Genomic DNA, 18,173 nt, shown 5'->3' with positions numbered 1-18,173 from the left:
CCCCCCCCCGCTTTTCCAAATTTCCAGGACCAGATCAGGGCATGGTGCTGAGTCTTTGAACTACTAGAACAGGTCACCTATTGCAGAGCTCATGCCACCAGGCCCATTTTAAGCACTTCTGTGATCCTCAGTTCCCCAGCAACAAGACTCACCCTCTTAAGCCTACTGGTTCAACAAATACTTGCTAGTCTATTGTGCCCAGTATTGTCCTAAAGTATGGGGAGGATTAAATGACACACAGAAAAGGCAGTAAATTCCAACTACTGTTCCTAGAGGGCGGGCACCTTATGGAACTGCTTGATTACCCAGTAATGAGCTCCACCAGGGAGGGACTTGGCTGCATCTTAGGGAAGGGCTGAGACTTTGACCCCACATACTTTAAAGGGCCAACGGAGCCTGTGAGGAGCTGCTAGACCCTTCAGGGCCCGAGGGTGGCCACCAAGTGCAGCCATACATATACAAATATATCTAGGCTTGGCAGGGGACGCGTGACCAAAGTCAGGCTTCACTGGATTTTACCCTGGTGGGCTCCGCCTCTGCCTCCGCCTTCGGCACCGCCCAGTGCCTCCAATGCTGGCGGTTCTCGCCCCAGGCCCAGTCTCTCCCTCCTGACATCCTCCCTGTCCCACAGGCCTGCAGCCTCGGTGTCGGTACCACTGCCATGGCCTCCACGCAGCTCTTCCGAGCGCTCGTTTCGGCGCAGTGGGTGTCGGAGGCGCTGCGGGCCCCACGGGCTGGGCAGCCCCTGCAGCTGCTAGATGCATCCTGGTACCTGGCCAAGCTAGGCCGTGATGCGCGACGTGAGTTCGAGGAGCGCCACATCCCAGGGGCCGCGTTCTTTGACATCGACCATTGCAGCGACCGCACGTCGCCCTATGACCACATGCTGCCCAGGGCCGAGGATTTCGCGGAGTACGCGGGCCGCCTGGGTGTCAGCGCCGCCACGCACGTCGTGGTCTACGACGCCAGTGACCAGGGCCTCTACTCGGCGCCACGGGTCTGGTGGATGTTCCGTGCCTTTGGCCACCGCGCTGTGTCGCTGCTAGACGGTGGCCTCCGCCACTGGCTGCGCCTGAATCTCCCTCTCAGCTCCGGCAAGAGCCGCCCTGAGCCCACCGAGTTCAGCGCCCGACTGGACCCCACCTTCGTGAAGACTTATGAGGACATCAAGGGCAACCTGGAGTCCCGCCGCTTCCAGGTGGTGGATGCCCGGGCCGCCGGCCGCTTCCGTGGCACCGACCCCGAGCCCCGAGACGGTACTTGGCTGGGAAGGGTGGCTGGGAGGTCGCGCAGGGTGCGGGTCTGAGCCTCACTCACTGTGTTCCATATGGGCGACGGTACTGCCGGCTCCCCTCCTGGGCTTTGGGCAATGACCACACCAAGTGCATTGGGAACCCAGGGTGCCATTTCTAAGTGTGAAAACCCGAACAACCCCCTCACCACCGCCGCTGCTGTGCTTGTGTGAGATCACTGCAGAATGAAGGGGAGCAGCCCTGAGTTTGGGGGAAATCCCAAGGAGTAGGTCCCAAGGAAGCCTGGCCAGCACAGCCAGAGCTGCTGGAGGAAGAAGAAAAGGAGCCCGAGAAGACTGAGGCTGGAAGGAGTCTCAGGAGCACAGCTTGGAAAGGGGGATCAGTAGGGGTCACTGCCAGCAAGGCTCTGGGTTTCCCTGGTAGAGTGGGGGGTCCCCACAAAGGCGACTTCAATAACCAGGTGCACCTGCAATTTGCTACTTGGGTCCAGAAGGGCAGGGAGCCCCAACTTCACAGTGACCGCCCCAGCTTGGGGCTCACTCCTCAGCCCTGCTGCGCGCTGGGCTCTCTGATGTGTGGTCCAAGCCCAGTTTCTGTGCCAGGTCGGTGGGGACACAGGGCCCACACCTGTCTCTCTGAAGATAGAGACCAACGTGGATCTGTAGCTCCCTTAAGGTTGCCATCCCACTGGGCAGGGAAACTGAGGCAGAAGGTACCCTAGAGCCCTGCCCTAGTGTCTGAATGGCTCAGGTTCAAGTCACCAGCTGTGAGTGTTTATTTCGTTTCAATTCTTAGACCTCCCATGAAAATGGGACTAGGAGTAACACCTGCCTAATGAGGGGTGAACCCAAAGTGCATTGGGAGCCATAGGTAAAGTGTGACCCCCTTCACTATAATTCTCTGCCCTTGCCCACGTCCTCTTCTCCCTGCTCCAACTGGTCTTGTAAGTACGACCCCGAGCCAGGTGTGGCAGTGCACACCAGTAATCCCTGCACTCAGTGAGGCTAAGGCAGGAGGATTGCAAGTTCAAACCCAGCACTGGTAATTTAGCGAAACCTGATCTCAAAATAAAAATAAAAGGGGCTGGGCTGGAGATTTAGCTCAGTGATTCCACCACCTGCCTTGCAAGCCCAAGGTTCTGAGTCTGATCCCTGGTACCAAAAAAAGAAGGGGGGTGGCTGAGGGTATAACTCAGTGATAGAGTATTCCTGGCTTGGATCTCCATTAGGAAGATGGAGGGAAAGAAGGAAGGGAGGAAGGAAAGAATGAAGGAAGGAAAAAGCAAAGAAATCTGATATCCCCTTGTGGGTCAGACCAGCTCATAAAGTTTCACTCCAGCCCCCCCACCCCCAGGCAGCCCTGGTTCTCTGCCTCCCACTGTCTGGGCCTCCACCATGATGCCCTTTCACCGCTCCACACACAGCACGATCCCTGACCCATGAGATCCTCTGGGCCCAGACCCAGAACCCTGGCTGGCCCCACCCTCCTCACACAGATGCCCAGCCCCTCCCCAGGCAGCACGTCCAGAGGTCAGCAGCACAAGGTGCAGAGGGTCTGGCTTCAATCCTCTGATTCTTACTAGCTGAGGCTTCTCTTAGTGCCATTCTCCACCTTTGTCCAAAGGGGTGGAGGGTAAGTGAGCATTTCTTTATTGTGAAGTCTGGGGGACAATTACAGTTGTCAGTTAGTGCTGTCCAGCCTGCCAGATCCAAGCTCCTTGCCTGCAGTTGCCACAAATCCTAGCTGGACAGGGGTCGCATTTACTGCACTCTCCCCAGGGTCGCAGCTCTGGTGGTGTCTTCATTTTTAGTTCAGACTCCAGCCCGCAGTTCGTCAGATGCACTGGCCTCAGGTGCTTCCTGACCTCGGTGTCACCAGCAGCAACACAGGACTGGCCCCCACTGGTGCCTGAGTCTCGTGGTTATGAGGATGAATGAGGCACTGCAGACAGTGGGTTTGCTTGTGTGTGAGTTCTCACTGCTGCTGCACCTCAAACACAGGGTACCCTTCATGCTGCCCTTCTCCTGCTGCAGGCATTGAACCCGGCCACATCCCAGGCACCGTGAACATCCCCTTCACGGAGTTCCTGACGGAGGAGGGCCTGGAGAAGAGCCCCGACGAGATCCACCGCCTGTTCCAGGAGAAGAAGGTGGACCTGTCCCGGCCGCTGGTGGCCACATGTGGCTCCGGTGTCACGGCCTGCCACGTGGTGCTGGGGGCCTACCTCTGTGGCAAGCCCGATGTGCCCATCTATGACGGCTCCTGGGTGGAGTGGTACATGCGTGCCCAGCCTGAGCACATCATCTCCGAGGGCCGAGGGAAGACCCACTGAGGCTGGAGGGGACACGGGTCTGCTGGGCAGCATAGCCTGGGGCTCTGACTCTGCTTTGTGTGAAAGTGCTCACTGTCATTCAGTTCAGGTGGCATTAGGGGTAACAACGGAGACACCAGAAATTCCCGTCACTCTAGGGCTCCCCGAGGAGGCACGAGAAAGACAACATGGGCACAGGAAGAAACATCAGACACAGAACTGCAGCTAATGGTGCTAACGTGGGGCCCCACTTCGCTTCCATTTTATTGTTGAGGAAATAAAGCAGCCAAGTGTGAAACCCTTGCAACTGTGGGGCCGCCTGGTTTTCCTAAGGACTGAGGGTTCCCTCGCACCCCACAAAGGTTTCTCTGAGGTGCTTCAGGTCTTGGAGATCCTGTCCCTACTTCCCGAGCAGCGCTGGGGCCCAGAACGCCTTATCCTTGTGACCAGAATGCTCCTAGGAAACAGTCCTCTGCCTGCCCTGTAACCCTCTGGTCTCGCTGGCTTCTAGATAATTTTGCTGTGACTTGGCCCCCTTCTTGCAGGTAAACTGTGTGTCCCATTTGGAGAGAGAGATGGGCCCCGAACTTGTGGGAGGCTCCCCCAGCCCTTAGAAGGGGCCTTGTCTTTTCTTCTCCCAGACAGGGCCCTGACTCTTACCCAGGAGCACTCACAACATGGCCAGGGCCCAGTCCAGCTTCCTCACTCTGACTGGCTTCCTTTCATCTGACTCCTCTCCCTTTTCCGCTGTCCTTTGATGCCACATTGGTCCCCAAGCCCCCGGGCAGGGAGGAGGAGCCAGCAGCATGGAATCCTGGGTTTACCATCCCAGGCTCTAAAGGAAGAGCCAACCGCTCTGAGCCTCAGCCTCCTCATCTACAAAATGGGAGCGTACCTGCTTCAGAAGAAGGAAAACCAGACAAGAACCTGGCGGCCTCTCCTTTTCCTAGACTGGACTGCTCAGGCCGGGCAGCCCCACAGGCTGGGGAGCTGGTGGTTGCACAGGACGGGGCCCCTCTCTGTTGTTGGTGGTGGTGCTTAGCATTCCTGGCCTCCACCTGCTAGATGTCAGTAACACTGCTCAATATGACAAGCAGAAGTGTCCCCAGTCAGGGCCCAGTGTCACCCCCAGGCGAGAACCACTGGTCAAGGGGCAAACGGAAGCTGACTACAGCAGTTGGGAATAGTGTAGGCAGGGGGCGCCAGTGTGGAGGGGGCTCCCTAACCTGCCCTGAGCCCCTTCCCTGAGGCTGGAGGTAGCAGGTTAGGAACTCCCTTCTGGGGGCTCTCCCCCCAAACTGTCTTGCAGGAGACGCGTTTGTCCAAAAGCACTCAGGAAGTTCTCATCTATTTTTACAACAGACTGACTTCACAGGAGAGAACATGAGCTCAGAGTGGTTGAGAAATTTGCCTAAGGACATACGGCTGGTCTGGAGTTAGGCTTCTCATGGTGGGACTCTTTCTGATAGGTCTCATCTGTGAGGGTTTCCAGACTTGTGCACACATGTGACAAGCCTGTGGGAGAGAGCTAGGTGTTTCCCCAGATCCACCGAGAGTCCTTGAGCCATGGGTTTAAGCAGAGGTAGGGGTTCAGCTCTTCCCAGAGCTCAGCCCAACCTCCAAAATGGAAACCAAAGCTGACAGAGCAGTGGCTCACCTGGAATGGTCCTGGACAGGTCTAGACAGGTTCACAGGTCAGAGGAGCTGGCGGTGCCATCCCAGAGTGCTTGGAGCTCTGCTTTAACTTGGCAGCAGTTTCCCAGCAAGGACCCAGGACCACCCCTGAGCTGTCCTGCAACACTATCCCCCAAGCCTGGGCTTCCAGAACAATCAGCCACGCTCTGCAGAGGCCTGGCTGGGCCAGCACCCACCCCACCCACTGTGTATTCCAGCCGGGAATTGCCACACCAGGCAGTGAGGATGGTGAAAGTTTTGTCCACTTGGCAAATATTTGCTGATCATTCCTGTGTCGGGGACGGGTGAAGTGCACCTCCCAACCTCCCCAGCAGCTGCACCAGAGCTGTTCCGCTCCCTTACACTGCCACAGGGACCGTGGACCAGAGCCCCTGTGTTCTGAGTATCTGCGCAGTGGTTGGGTCCCAGAGCTGTGGAATCAGCTCAGCAAGTCCAGCTGGACCTCAGTCTTCTCATCTGAAAAATGGGAGCGAACTCAGTTCTGCCAAGAACAGGGTGGGTGTGATGTCAGGTAGGTGAAGCTGAAGACCGTGGAGGTGTCAGCTCTACAGAAAGCGCCTCGGCTATCGAAGCACAGGGGAGAGCTCTACTACTAGAGCTTTATTACCTGTAATTCACAGAGAACGAGCCTTTCAGGGGAAAACAAAATGTTGAGGCTAACTGAAACCTAGACCGTGTTAACGTGCTAACCTGAGAGCGGGTACAACTCCTCAGACTTCATTCTGGCTCTGTTTCAGGCTGTGCTGCACAGTGGTACCTATAGGGACTGCTTGTCCCCATGCCCAAAGGCCCCAACTCTCAGCACTTGGCAGCACCTGAGTCCTCGACGCCCTGGCCCATCGTTGCTGGTGGTATTTCCCACTTTAGGTCTCTTCTCCAGCGCCTAATCCCTCAACACACCCCTCCCTCTGTACCCAGCTGGCCTTGCCCCCTCTGGGTGCTGCCACCCATGCCAATGGTTCAAACTACTCTTGAGCCAGTCAGTAGCTCGAATCTGGGCTTGCTGTCTCCTAAACTGAGAGCTCTGCACCTGCTGCCTGCTGAGCCCTAACCCCACTCTTCCTCGCCCTGTCCTCCATCTCAGCATGCACAGCCACTCTGTGTAGGGAACAGGGAAACTGGACATCACCAGACCCCCTGCAGTGAGTGGTCTCCTGTGAGCCACAACAGCACAAGGCAAATTGATGAATTAAGATAGGAAATGAAATTTGCAGACGATGAGCTTTGGGTCTGGTCAATGCTGCTGTGGGCAGCAGAGACAAAGACCCTCCAAGGTTGCCACATTTCTATTCAGGACGCTGGGTGTGGATGACTCACAGGACAGTGATAATTCTAGGACAATGAGGAATTTATGCAGATGAAGATCCTAGGTCAATGAGGAACTTTTGTTGATTAGGAATTTGTCCCTCCCTCGGTGAAACCTTCCTCTTACTACTCAAGGAACAAGATACCTTCGATTGATGTAATCCTGACCTGAAATGTCACGGCTTCACTGGACCGTTGAAGTCTTGGCTGTGAATGGAAGCCAGAATGGAGCTATGTCTCTGTGTGCCATAGCTGGCCTGTGGCCAGGAAAACTAGGCCTGATCATAATTTAATTGTGAAATGATTTTTCCCCCAAATTATGTAGAATTGCTCCCAACAACTATAGTCATCTGCACCCAACCCTGGCAGTGACTCTGCCTCCCTTACCCACAGCCCCTCGGCACAAGGCCTGTGATTTCCTCTTCTTCCCCTCCCCATGCCCCAGACCCAAGAAAACATGGCCTGCCTCCCCTGGAAATTCCAGCGTCCACCCTCACCAGCCCCAGAACGTGGGGGCATAGAGGAGGAAGCCAGCCCCAGAGAGGCAGCACTGCTTGGTAGGAGAGGGGGACAGACAGACAGAACCAGCACCTGTAAGAGCCTGACTGAACCAGAGCGACTCCATGTTGACCAGCAAACGACCTAGAGACTGTTGCTCCCCCCATCCCTTATAGGATAACTAATGATTAATTGTGAATTGTTAGGTAACTGCTTTGAAGTAGCTGGGAAACTAAATGGAAACTGTGGTGAACACAGAGACCCAACACAAATCACGCCACTCCTTACTTGCCTGTAGTTGAATGTTCTGAACATTATAATCTAAGCTGTAAATGGAATAATGGATAATTGCTCTGCTGATCATTAGTACGTGACGGTCAAGTATATGCTTGATGATCACTAGCTCAGATCAACTGATTCTTTGCCTTTGTCCTCTTCCTGTAAGTTTTAAGTGTAAACCCTGCCTTAGCCCTATATAAAATGGCCTCTGTTTCTGAGCTAGCCGCCTCTCTGAGCTACTTGGCTTGGGGAGTGCCGTCTGGCCAGACTAATAAAGGTTTATTTGCCAACCTGCCTGGTGTGTTCCTTCCTGGGTGACTCTCGCTGTCCGACAAGCTCCTGGAGCCTCGCTGAGCTTCTGAACCCAGCATCGTGGAAGCCTCTTGGCTGTTCACACTCCAGGAGTAAAAGGGAGACTTAAGTCTTACACACCTGTGTGTGTTCAGGAGCACCCGGGAGATGGAAACTCAGAGACCAGAGAGGGTGAGGCGGGGCTGCTGCCAGGCACATCTGCACTTGCAACAGTCCTGGCCATGAGTTCCCTGGGCCCCATGAAGCAGGCGGCAGGGATTCAAACTGCAGCTCCCAGAGCCACCAGCCTCTCTGGCTGTGGGTGTGCGCAGATGCCTCAGTTTTCTTATCTGTGACGTGAGGTGTGAGCTGCTCTGCGGATGGACTGATCTGCTTCTTACAAAGCTCTAGGAACAGTACCTGCTACTAAGTCAAAGCCTCAGTCACTACTCTTGCTGGCACTCTCTGCGCCTGCCTCCCTCCCTGGGCTGGGAGCCCCTTGGGTGGGTGGGGGAATAATTCACTCACGTTCCTCTCCCTGGCACCATGCAGTGACTGATGAGAACGGGCCGATGAATGTGCAACGTGAGCCTCAATAAACTCTGAGGGCTGCAAAAGGCATCAGTGATCCCTCCTGCGTATCGACCACTTCCCATAGACCAAGAAGGACGCTAAGTGCTTTACACCCACTTAACCCAACTGCCCGGAGAAGGCGGTGAAACCTTTCTCCAATGTACAGGTAAAATGTCTTAGATAAATTAGGTGCCACACCCAGGAAGACAAGAGGGATTAGGGATGAGGGGTGGGGATGCGATAACTACCAGGGACAGAGAAGGAAATGGGAGAAGAGGAAGAGCAGTTCCCTGGGGGGAGGGGCAGTCCATAAGCCCCCTACAGTCACACATGTGTGACTTGTGTGCATGCGTGTGCACACACACACACACACACACACACACGAACAAGCATGCCCATACCTTTGTTCCCAAGTGAGAGATAAAGCAACCAGGGGTCAGTTCACTTGCCTGGCTGGATGCGTGCTCTTGGATACGTTTCTCCAGGACTCTTTCAGGAAAGATGCCCTCCCTTCTCTGTAAACAAGCAAACAGAAATGCAGTCACACTCAGCCGAGAGCAATGCAAGCAAGCAGTCCGTCACCAGGGACAAGAGCCAGGTGCCCTGAGTAGCTGCAAGCATCCGCTGAACTGCAGAATTCCAAGCTCCGAACAGATGGGCAGGGCACTAGGAGTCCCTAGGGGAGCTGGGGACTGGGGAGGGCTACGTGACCCGTGGTGACCGATGAACAGGGCGAGCCTCACACAGGGCAGGCACTTTTTTAATGCTGCCTGCTTTGCCTGGTTGGCTTTAAAAGAAAGGAAACAAGAAAATATGTAGAAATCAGTTTGTTTTGTCTCTGTTTCTTTCCCCACAGTGCCCTGTGGTGAGGGAATCAGGGTAGGGATTCAGCACCAGGCGAGGCTTGCTCTTCTAACAGCTGGGCTACACACACATCACTGGAAGTGGGAGTCAGGGCCAAGGCTGACGCTAGGAGCATGAGATGCATGACTGGCAGGGACGGGCAGAAATCACGGAGGCCAGAGCCCCTGTGGGCCAGCCGGAAGTCCCGGTCATCAAGAGCTGCTCCGGGGCCCTCTGTGAGCAGAGCTGGAGAGCACCCAAGGCTCGCATGGGACCCCAGCACACCCTCCCTCAGGCTGCCCACTTCCTCACTACCAAACCAGCTCTGGGGAGGTTCTGGCTGCCTGACTGCCCTTCGTAGGCCCTACATTTATGTCAAGCCTCTGCCTTCTGGTCTCAGTGGTCCTTGGCAGGAAATCATCTGCCCTGGTCACACCAGCTGCCACCCAGACGTGCACTTCAGCCTCCTTAGAAGCTACTCTCTTCCTCTTTTCCTGCAGCACGGCCAGGCCAAGAGCCACGCAGATGCAGAAAAGGGGTGGGAAGTGTTGGGCTGGAGAAAACTCTAGGGAGGCTTGGCCAGTAGTGAGCACAGGTACTGGTACTGGGCTGAACCCCCAGAGGAGGGAGACAGGGAAGGGTCTGGAAAGTGGCTTTGGAATGGGGAGGGGGTCTTTCAAATGCCAGCCTGGAGGGTGAAGGCAGGAAGGGGCAGGGGCGCAGCCTTACAGGGGGTAAAGTGGTCCCCAAGGCCACCGTGGGTGCCCTGGGCGTGGGTGTGTTGGGCCAGCTGGCAGGTTCAGAGGTGGAGCAATAGAGGATGAAACTAGTGTCACCACGGGAAGCCACTTGCCCACCAGTGATGACAGCAGAGCCAAACAGTAGCTGCAATAACTGAGCTTCAGTTACGGCCACACTCATTCATGTGCCCGCTGATTTTGCTGCTTTAAAAAATGGGCGGCTAGAGGGAGTTGTGGACTTACTATTTCTAAATAACTGCTATTTATTTGTTTGTTTATGCCCTGCACCACCCCAGCCCCTCTAAACAAAGTGGTTCTTAAAAATACACTATTCTTTGAAGAAACAAGACCTGGAATAGGAATAAATCTCACCCGTGTGGTCTAAACTCCCTGAACGCGCCCTGTCGAGGTGTGACATGGAATGGCTGCATGATATTCCACTCATCCCGTATCACATACGATAAAACACACCCATGTTAGTTTAGCGCTTCGGGTTTTCAAAAACACACAGTCACATAACCACAACCCCATCAGGATACAGAACTTTCCCCTCCAAGTTTCCTCCATCCTTTCTAGCCATCCCCTCCTTGTACCCCAGATCCTCCTTGTACCACCAATCCATTTTCTAGTTCTGTAGTTTAACTCTTTCCAAATGTCCTAGGATTGGAACCTCACAACAGGCAGGTTTTAGAGACGATTTTGTCTGTTTCACTTCACAGCATTCATCTGAGATGCGTTCACACTGTTTTGTGCATTGATATCTTATTCTTTTTTCTCTAACTTCTTTTTTTGGGGGATGGGTATTGGGGATCGAACTCAAGTTCTTGCCCTTGTGAGGCAGGCGCCAAACTACTGAGCTAAATCCCTGGCCCTATCTTATTCTTTTTCTGTTTCTTTCTTTTGTTGTTGTTGTTTTTGTGGTTGTTGTTGTTGTTTTGTTTTTTTGAGACAGGGTCTCACTATGTAGTGAGACTGACCTAGAACTCACTATGTAGCCCAGGCTGGTGTCGAACTCACAGCGATCCTCCTGCCTCAGCCTCCCGAGTGCTGGGATTACAGGCGTGCACCACCACGCCCAGCCTATTTTATTCTTTTTTATCACAGGTCTTTCCCATGGAATGCAGGTACCAAGATTTCTTAATCCAGTTGGAGGATATTTGTTTGTTTCTAGTGCTGTGCAATTACAAATAAATATGTTACAAGCCTTCAAGTAAACAACTCTTGGTGAGCATAAGTTTTCATTTCGTGTTCCAATTATTTTTGCCAGAAATTTCAAGTAGTACAGTAGTGAAGGTATTCTAAACCATTTTCCCCTGTTAAAGGTTACAATGTTATCAGCTTAAATTTCTATAAAGATCAATCAGTCCATAACCTTCTAAATACTTTGTCTTGAAAACGGGGCATTTGTGAATCTCTGAGGTGCACTGGCTGAGCACATAGGGGTTGGTGGAAATCAGATGAGGTCACCCGGGATTTAGCTCAGTAGTTCTGCTGCCACCAGCCTCACAAGCGTAAGGATCTAATTGATCCCCGCTACAAAAAACAAAACAAAAAATAAAAAACAGATGGACTCTGGGAATAGGTAGACGGGCAATGAGGCTTTTGTACTCTTTTATAATCTCCTGCATAGAGGGTTGTTTTTTAGTTTTTTTTTTTTTTGTGTGTGTGTGTGTGTATGTGTGTGGGCTGGAGATTTAACTTGGCATTTGCACTACAACCCCAGACTTTTTTTTTTTTTTTTTAAAAACAGGGTCTCACTAAGTCTCTAAATTACCCAAACTGGGTTCAAACTTTTCATCCTCCTGCCTCAGCCTCCCAGAGTGCTGGAATTACACACACACCACCATGCCAAGGCTAGGAATAGCTTCTTGTGTCACCTGACACACTAAATAAAAAGTCAATCAATAAACAATGGTAGAAGAAAGAGCATACAACACAGACAGGAACAAGTGAACCTAAACTGGTCTTCCAAAGGACACCAGAACCGCTCTGCGGAGGCACAGGTTCACCCCAAACATTCCCACCCCACCAGTAGCTCTGGGATGAGGCATTTGGCTGTTTTATGCTGGCAGAAAATCATCAGAAAAGACATTGGACTTTTGCTAGTAAGTTTGCTCTCTACAGGATACAGGTTACCAATTACAAACGAGGGTTGAGAAAATGACCAACGATGTTGAGGGTCCTGGGAACCAACTGCTTCACCGTGGGGGAGAGGAAAATAAATTCAGGAAGAGGAGAGGGGAGAACGGATGCACGGTCCTGGGCTGGAGCTGGAGGGGTCGGGTCAGTGAACTCAGGGTTTCAACAGGAGATAAACACAGAAACAGGTTCGTGTGTGTGTGTGTGTGTGTGTGTGCATGCCTGTGTGTGTGTGTGTGCGTGTGTGTGTGTGCCCGTGCACCTGTTAAACTCAGCTCAGTGCCCTCAGAGTGGCAGGGAGCAATGAGATCCAGGGCAAAGAGCCCACCCGGCCCACAGGTCTAGGTGTCAGGGGCTGTGGGAGCTGGACTGTTTGGTGGTTGTTGTTGTTGTTGCTGGCATTTTCTTTTGTTTTTGTTTATTTGTTTGTCTGCTTTGTTTATGGTGCTAGGCTGGATTTGTGCACCGTGCACAGGCTAAGCAAGTTCTCTCCTGCCAAGCTGCAACCTCAACCCAACCTCACTCCACGGCACTGAAAAGGAAGGAAGTGCTCAGAGAGTAGTGGAGACCCCTCTGAAGGGTGCAGGAGGAGGTGAGGGCCAGAGAGTTATTGTTAAATGGATGCAAAGTTTCAAAAATGGTGCAGATGGCAAGTGTTAAGTGCATTTCACTACCATTTTTATTTTGAGACACTATGTAGTTGAGACTGACCTGGAACTCACTATGGTAGCCCAGGCTGGTCTCAAACTCACAGCGATCCTCCTGCCTCAGCCTCTCGAGTGCTGGGATTACAGGCGTGCGCCACCACGCCCGGCTTTTACTACCATTTTTGAGATTGTGTTTTATTTTATTTTATTTTATTTGAAATGGATACCACAACAGCTAAACAGATTTGACCAAATCTTAGCTGATTTGAACATTGAAATGAGAAATAATAGTAACAGATCATAACCCAGAATGAAATAAGAATCCAGCAGTTCATATTGCCATAAATGAATGAGTCCATACCAGCATGCAAGAGAAGGGAAATCTCTCCCTCGCCTAGGTACAGAGGACTGATGAAAGCAGAGCATCACAATTGGGCAAGCATCACAGCAATGCCTATTTCAGAGAAGAATAATTAATGAACACTAAATTTACTGATGAGATAAATCAGTTTGATAAGAGACTATCAGCCTCGTTGTATCGTGTGCCCTCATGAGGTGCTGATTAATTCAAAGGGGGAAAGGGTGACTGAAGGGACACTGGGTATAGCCTGGTGTGACACAGAGAGAGGGCAGGTGTGGCTTCTGTATCGTTCCTGTCCCAAGCCCTAGAGGGGATCCCAGTGAAGGTCATGCTACCAAATCAAACACCCAGATGCTTTAAAAATGAGACAGACCATTCCAAGTTAAAGGGTGCTGAGTGCCCCTGTCTTGGATTGGGTCCCAGATGCTTTCAGCATTTTTTTCCCTTGCTCTACAAAAGACATTAGCAAGACAAATGGAGATTTGAAGGGAAAAGTTAGAGGTATTTTATCGATGACTTTAATTTCCTGGCTTTAAACAGAGCACTACGGTTGTGGAAGAGAATGTCTTTGTAGGAAACCACCCTGAAGAGTCTGGGGCAAAAGGATCATCAACTCTGCAGTTTACTCAAAAACAGTTCAGAAAAACAAGAAAGGTTGGAGGGGAAGAATGAAAAAGCAAGAGCAGTAAAGTGTGAAGATTCAGGGAATTTTTGGAACTATTTCTGCAACTTTTCTCTATTTCTGAAATTATTTTAATGAAATGTTTGCATTTTTTTTTTGAGTGGTACTAGGGATTGAACTCAGTCCTTAAAACTAAGCGACAACCCCAGTCCTTTTTAAGTTTTTTAAAATTTTGAGACAGGATCTCCCTAAGTCATCAAGTTGCCCAAGCTAGGCTACAATTTGCCACCCTTCTGTCTTGGCCTCCCGGAGTTCAGAGAGTACAGATGCGCCCGGCCACGCTTGGAGGGTCGTTGTTTTAGTGCCGACTTTTCTGCTTCAATTTCAACCCGGGCTGTTTAGTGTGCCCACATTCTAAAACAAGAGGACAGAGAGGTAGAGAGGTGGCCCCAGCATCAGCAGGGAGATACGAGCTTTCCTCAGAGGCAGCAGTTGGGGGGCTGCCCTGTGGGAACGGGTGCTGTCATCAATCACCTCCCTCTCACAGGCCCAACATTCAAATTTGATCTGTGTGTCCTGGGTTCTGGGGGCTGCGGAGTGTGGAGCGGCACTGGGTCAGGGCTAGAGATATCCCGGGAAGTGATGCCTGGCACTTAAAGCCCTAGCAAATGCCTCTTCTGACAGCAGGGTCCGGAGCTCGGGGGACAGCGGAGTCCTGGTTCAGTGTGCTCAAGCTGGTAAGAGCTGGACTAGCTGTCAGGGCCTCAACTCCCAGAGCTGAATTTGGGAAAAGACAACCAAAGGACCCAGACAGGACCTCGTGAGGAGGTGGGCGGGCCGGGACTACTGCTTCTGCGCCCCCTGGTGGTGAAATTGAGTCACGGGCCTCACTCACCGCGGGCCCTGACCGGCGGGGCGGTCTGCTGAGCGCCCCCTTCTGGTTGAAGGGAGCAGAGTCCAAGCTCGGTTGCCCCAATGTACAAGACCTTCGCTGGGGTGGGAGGAGACGCTTGTCCGTTCTCTCTGGGGACGTTACTGGCCTGGCGGTCTGTGAGCTCCTAGGGATGGTCAGGGTCTCATTCCTTTCTGAAACTCTAGAGTCCAGCACTGGAGACAGGCCTGTGACTGTTTACAATTCGAGGACGTTTGAGGTGAAGGCATGGTGACCTAGCTGTTACAAACATTCACATTCATGGGGCAGCTCTCGTCCCGGGCCAGGCACACAGCAGGTGTTCAGCCGTAGTCTCTAACATCTGCTACATGTAATAGCGCTATGATTTCACTATTGCAAATGGCTTAAAGTGAGGTTCGAAGAGATTGAGGATCTAACTAACCGTGGGCCTGAGTAGGGTGCTGGGGCAGAGTCACTGACTTCTGTCACAGTCACTGTCACTGGGCCACTGGCTTCCAAAGCAGGGCTATTTCTGGAGGGGTGAATGTACCCTCTTTACCCGGACCCACCTCCTTTCCTTTCCCAGTTGTCCTGAAGAGGTGGGGGGCTCAAACCAGCACCCCCACATCAAAGCTCAGCAGCAGGACCACTCCCCCGACACACCCCAGGCAGTGCCAGGATTGGGTTTGCAGGGGAGGCCCAAACTAGCAGTGGAGGCGAATACGAATGTTCTGCCATATCGAACCCAGGGATGAGAGCTGAATGCCAGACTCCAGCCGGGGTGAGTGACATCTTAGTCACGGTGCTGGGATCAGCCAGCAGATGTGACACAAGCCACTGAGATGTGGAGGTGCAAAGGAGAAGAGAGGGTTCAAAGCAGGACACCCCGGGTGCACTCAGGTGAGAGTCCCAGAGATGATGTGTTCCTTCAGCTCTGGTAAGGCAGAATGTCACTTGGATGGCTTTAGGTCATGTAGGCTTAGCATGAAGAAAGAGCGCCCACTCGAGCCAGGGACTTAGCTCAATGGTTCCACTGCCTGCCTCGAAAGCACAAAGGTCCCAAGTTCAATCCCCAGAAAAAAAAAAGAGGGTCCACTCAGTCCTGGAGCTGGGGTCATTTGGGGTCATTTCTCCCTGCCTGCCCCCAACCCCCAGTTGGGAGGAGGGGGTGGTTTGGCTTATCCCTGGCCAGTGGGCAGCCCATGGCTCAGACACTGAACAGGACAGGGTAGCAGGAAACGCATGGCTTCACAAAAGCCCATATTCACCAGCCTCTGCACAGATGGCACGGCGAGCATCCTGCCAGCCCGTTTTCACTGGACACTCTCACTGCGGCTTCTGGAGGAAGGTACAGTTGCTGTTTCCCACTTATACGTGAGGAAACAGGTTCGGAGAGGGCAAATGACTTTTCTAAGACCACTCAGCTAACCAGCCACAAAGCCAGGCTGATGTTCCTCTCTGGGAGCCTGCTCTGTCCTGTCCCACTTTCCAGCCAAGCTGTAGCAAGGGGACAGCAGAAGGCAGTGTGCCCAACAAGCACTTGAAGTCTGGGCCTCTTCCAACATAGCCTTCCCCCAGGAATGTTTAGGGTTTTCCCCATTCTCTACTAAACGGAGGACATGCAAAAAATATACAAGGAGTGACAGAGTGTGATTATAGACAGGCCACTCTGGGATTCCTCGCCAACCCACCTCCCCTGAGCCAAAGCTTCTGGGAGGGCAAGGACAACTCCCAGACATCTTCATCCCCAGCATCTGTATGGCTGGTGCTCAGCAAACACAGTGGTGGCCTGGTTATAGGACAGAGGAAGGGACAGGTCCTTTGCACAGGTGGGGACAGCCTGTCCCACCTCCCAGCCCCCATGATCTTCCACCAACCTGGCCTCCCCCACACAAAGTCTGGACACAGCAGGGATGCATTAGCCACCGTCAGCTCTGTTCAGGGACCTTGGGCCTTGCCACTTGGCTTTTGGCAGCATCCCTCATTGATGAGATAATTGCTTCAGGGGGAGACTTTTAGGATCGTATGGAGGACCAGGGACTCTGAGGAAGGAAGGAAGGAAGGACGGAAGGAAGGAAGGTGAGACAAGCTTCCCTCTGGCCTGGCCTCTGCTGGACACCTCCAGGACTTTGGCCACAAGGCCAGCTCTGAGGTATGACAGTGTCTGTCCTGCATGGGGCAGAGACAGGCCTGCCCTGGGCCATGTCTGGACCATGGCTTCCTTGTCTGTAGCTCGTCATCAGAACCTCGCAGGAGGATGGGAGCCAACAGCAGGAACCAGGCAAAGCCCTCAGTGGTGACTGCTGCTGCTCTGGCAGCGCTGGGGTTGTGGCCGAATGCCTGGCACATAGGATACGGCACACGCGTCACTGTTGGATGCGTGCGGTACATGCCATGCTGCCCTGGCCCAGCAAAGCAGAGAGCAGTTAAATAAAATGGGCTGGGCATGGTGGTACACGCCTGTAATCCTAGCACTCTGGGAGGCTGAGACAGGAGTTTGCAAGTTCAAGCTCAGTCTGGGCAACTTGGTAATTTAGTGAGACCCTGTCTCAAAATAAAACTTTTTACAAAAGGGCTGGGGATGCAGCTCAGAGCAAATACCTTGGGTTCAATCCCTAGTGCCACATTAAAACAGACACAACGAAACAAAACAACAGCACAAAAGTGCAGCGCAAAGGCAGAAGACAGCCTCTGTATTTTGTTCCATTCCTCTGCCCTAGGTCCAGCACCCATGGGTCCTGTGACACAGTGCTGCAGGGACAGTGTTGTCCCCAGACGTTCAGGGAGCAGTAGGAGAGGGCAAGAGAATAATGGACCGGGAGGGAGGAGGGGCAGCCCTGCCCACATGAATAGTCTCCCCCATTTTTCCATTCCTGCCCCAGCTGACCCCTTCGTCCACCTTGAACACTAGTCTCAAAACGGCACATCTACGATCTTACTCCTCTGCCAGAAGCCACGACGCATTCGAGGTCCTGCAGCAGAGCCCGCCCCTCGGTGGGAAGTAGCCCCAGGTGTGCAAGATCTGCTCCACAAGGGGCCCTTACTCCTCCGTCCCCACCCGGCTCCTTCCTCTAGCCCAGCTTGACCTATCTTGACCCGGTCCCCACTTCCAGTTTCCCTCCCGGGCTCCCTTTTCTGGGGTTTCCTCAGTCTTTGGAAGTCTCTGCTCCCAAGGCTGAGGGCAATTTCCCATGCTCTCCAGCCCACGTAGCTCCTGTCCTCAAAGAACTTCTGTGGGGAAGAGAATGCGGCTCATCCCTGCGCCCCTGCACACGCACAGGGCAGGGGAACACTAGGAACTGGCTGGGGTGCAGCTCCGTGATTGCGCATCTGCTCGGACTGACTCCAGCCCCAGCACCGCGAGAGCACACACACGCACTTACTATCAAACAGATCCAGGTAAATGTTACAGGAATCGCAGGAAGGATAGGTCCAGTCCCACAGGGGCTGGACTGCACAATGGAAGGACAACACTTGAGCTTAGCCAAAAGGCCAAGACGCGACGGCGCGGGACAAATGGCAGGATTGTTGGCTTGGGACATGACTCTTTCCTGTGTCTGGGAATCTGACCTTCCCCAGACAAAGGAAGCTGCCAACGTGCTTCTTGGAGCACACAGGCATGCAGACCCGCCTGGCCAGGTAGGGACAGGAGTGAAGTGGGCGTGGCGGCGGAGGGGTGCGGAAAAGGGAGGCGAGGCGTGGGCGGGGCGTGAGAAGGGGGCGG

The 18,173-nt window shown here is 53.2% G+C and overlaps 2 protein-coding genes across 8 annotated transcripts in view; both read left to right on the top strand.

The window, feature by feature from the left end:
- Mpst (mercaptopyruvate sulfurtransferase) overlaps positions 1-3,877 on the top strand; it is a 6,946-nt gene extending 3,069 nt beyond the window's left edge. For both annotated transcript variants that reach the window (XM_010613624.3, XM_010613613.3), the window contains exons 2-3: positions 632-1,256; positions 3,287-3,877. In XM_010613624.3, coding sequence (XP_010611926.1) covers positions 662-1,256; positions 3,287-3,585 — 894 coding nt within the window. In that variant the 5' untranslated portion in view covers positions 632-661 and the 3' untranslated portion in view covers positions 3,586-3,877. The remainder of the gene's footprint in view (positions 1-631; positions 1,257-3,286) is intronic.
- Positions 3,878-17,893: 14,016 nt separating this feature from the next.
- The window catches only part of Kctd17 (potassium channel tetramerization domain containing 17), a 9,877-nt gene continuing 9,597 nt past the window's right edge, over positions 17,894-18,173 (top strand). For all 6 annotated transcript variants that reach the window (XR_778240.2, XM_010613547.2, XM_010613531.3 and 3 more), the window contains exon 1: positions 17,894-18,088. Coding sequence is in view for 5 of the 6 variants with exons in the window: in XM_010613547.2 (XP_010611849.1) it covers positions 17,909-18,088 (180 nt within the window). In the remaining variant the exon portion in view is untranslated. The remainder of the gene's footprint in view (positions 18,089-18,173) is intronic.

Source organism: Fukomys damarensis, unplaced genomic scaffold, assembly GCF_012274545.1.
Source record: "Fukomys damarensis isolate Sample0158 unplaced genomic scaffold, DMR_v1.0_HiC HiC_scaffold_19, whole genome shotgun sequence".
In the NCBI taxonomy this organism is placed as follows: Eukaryota; Metazoa; Chordata; class Mammalia; order Rodentia; family Bathyergidae; genus Fukomys; species Fukomys damarensis.
The sequence above is the reverse complement of the archived record's forward strand: the minus strand, read 5'-3'. Positions and strand labels throughout refer to the sequence as shown.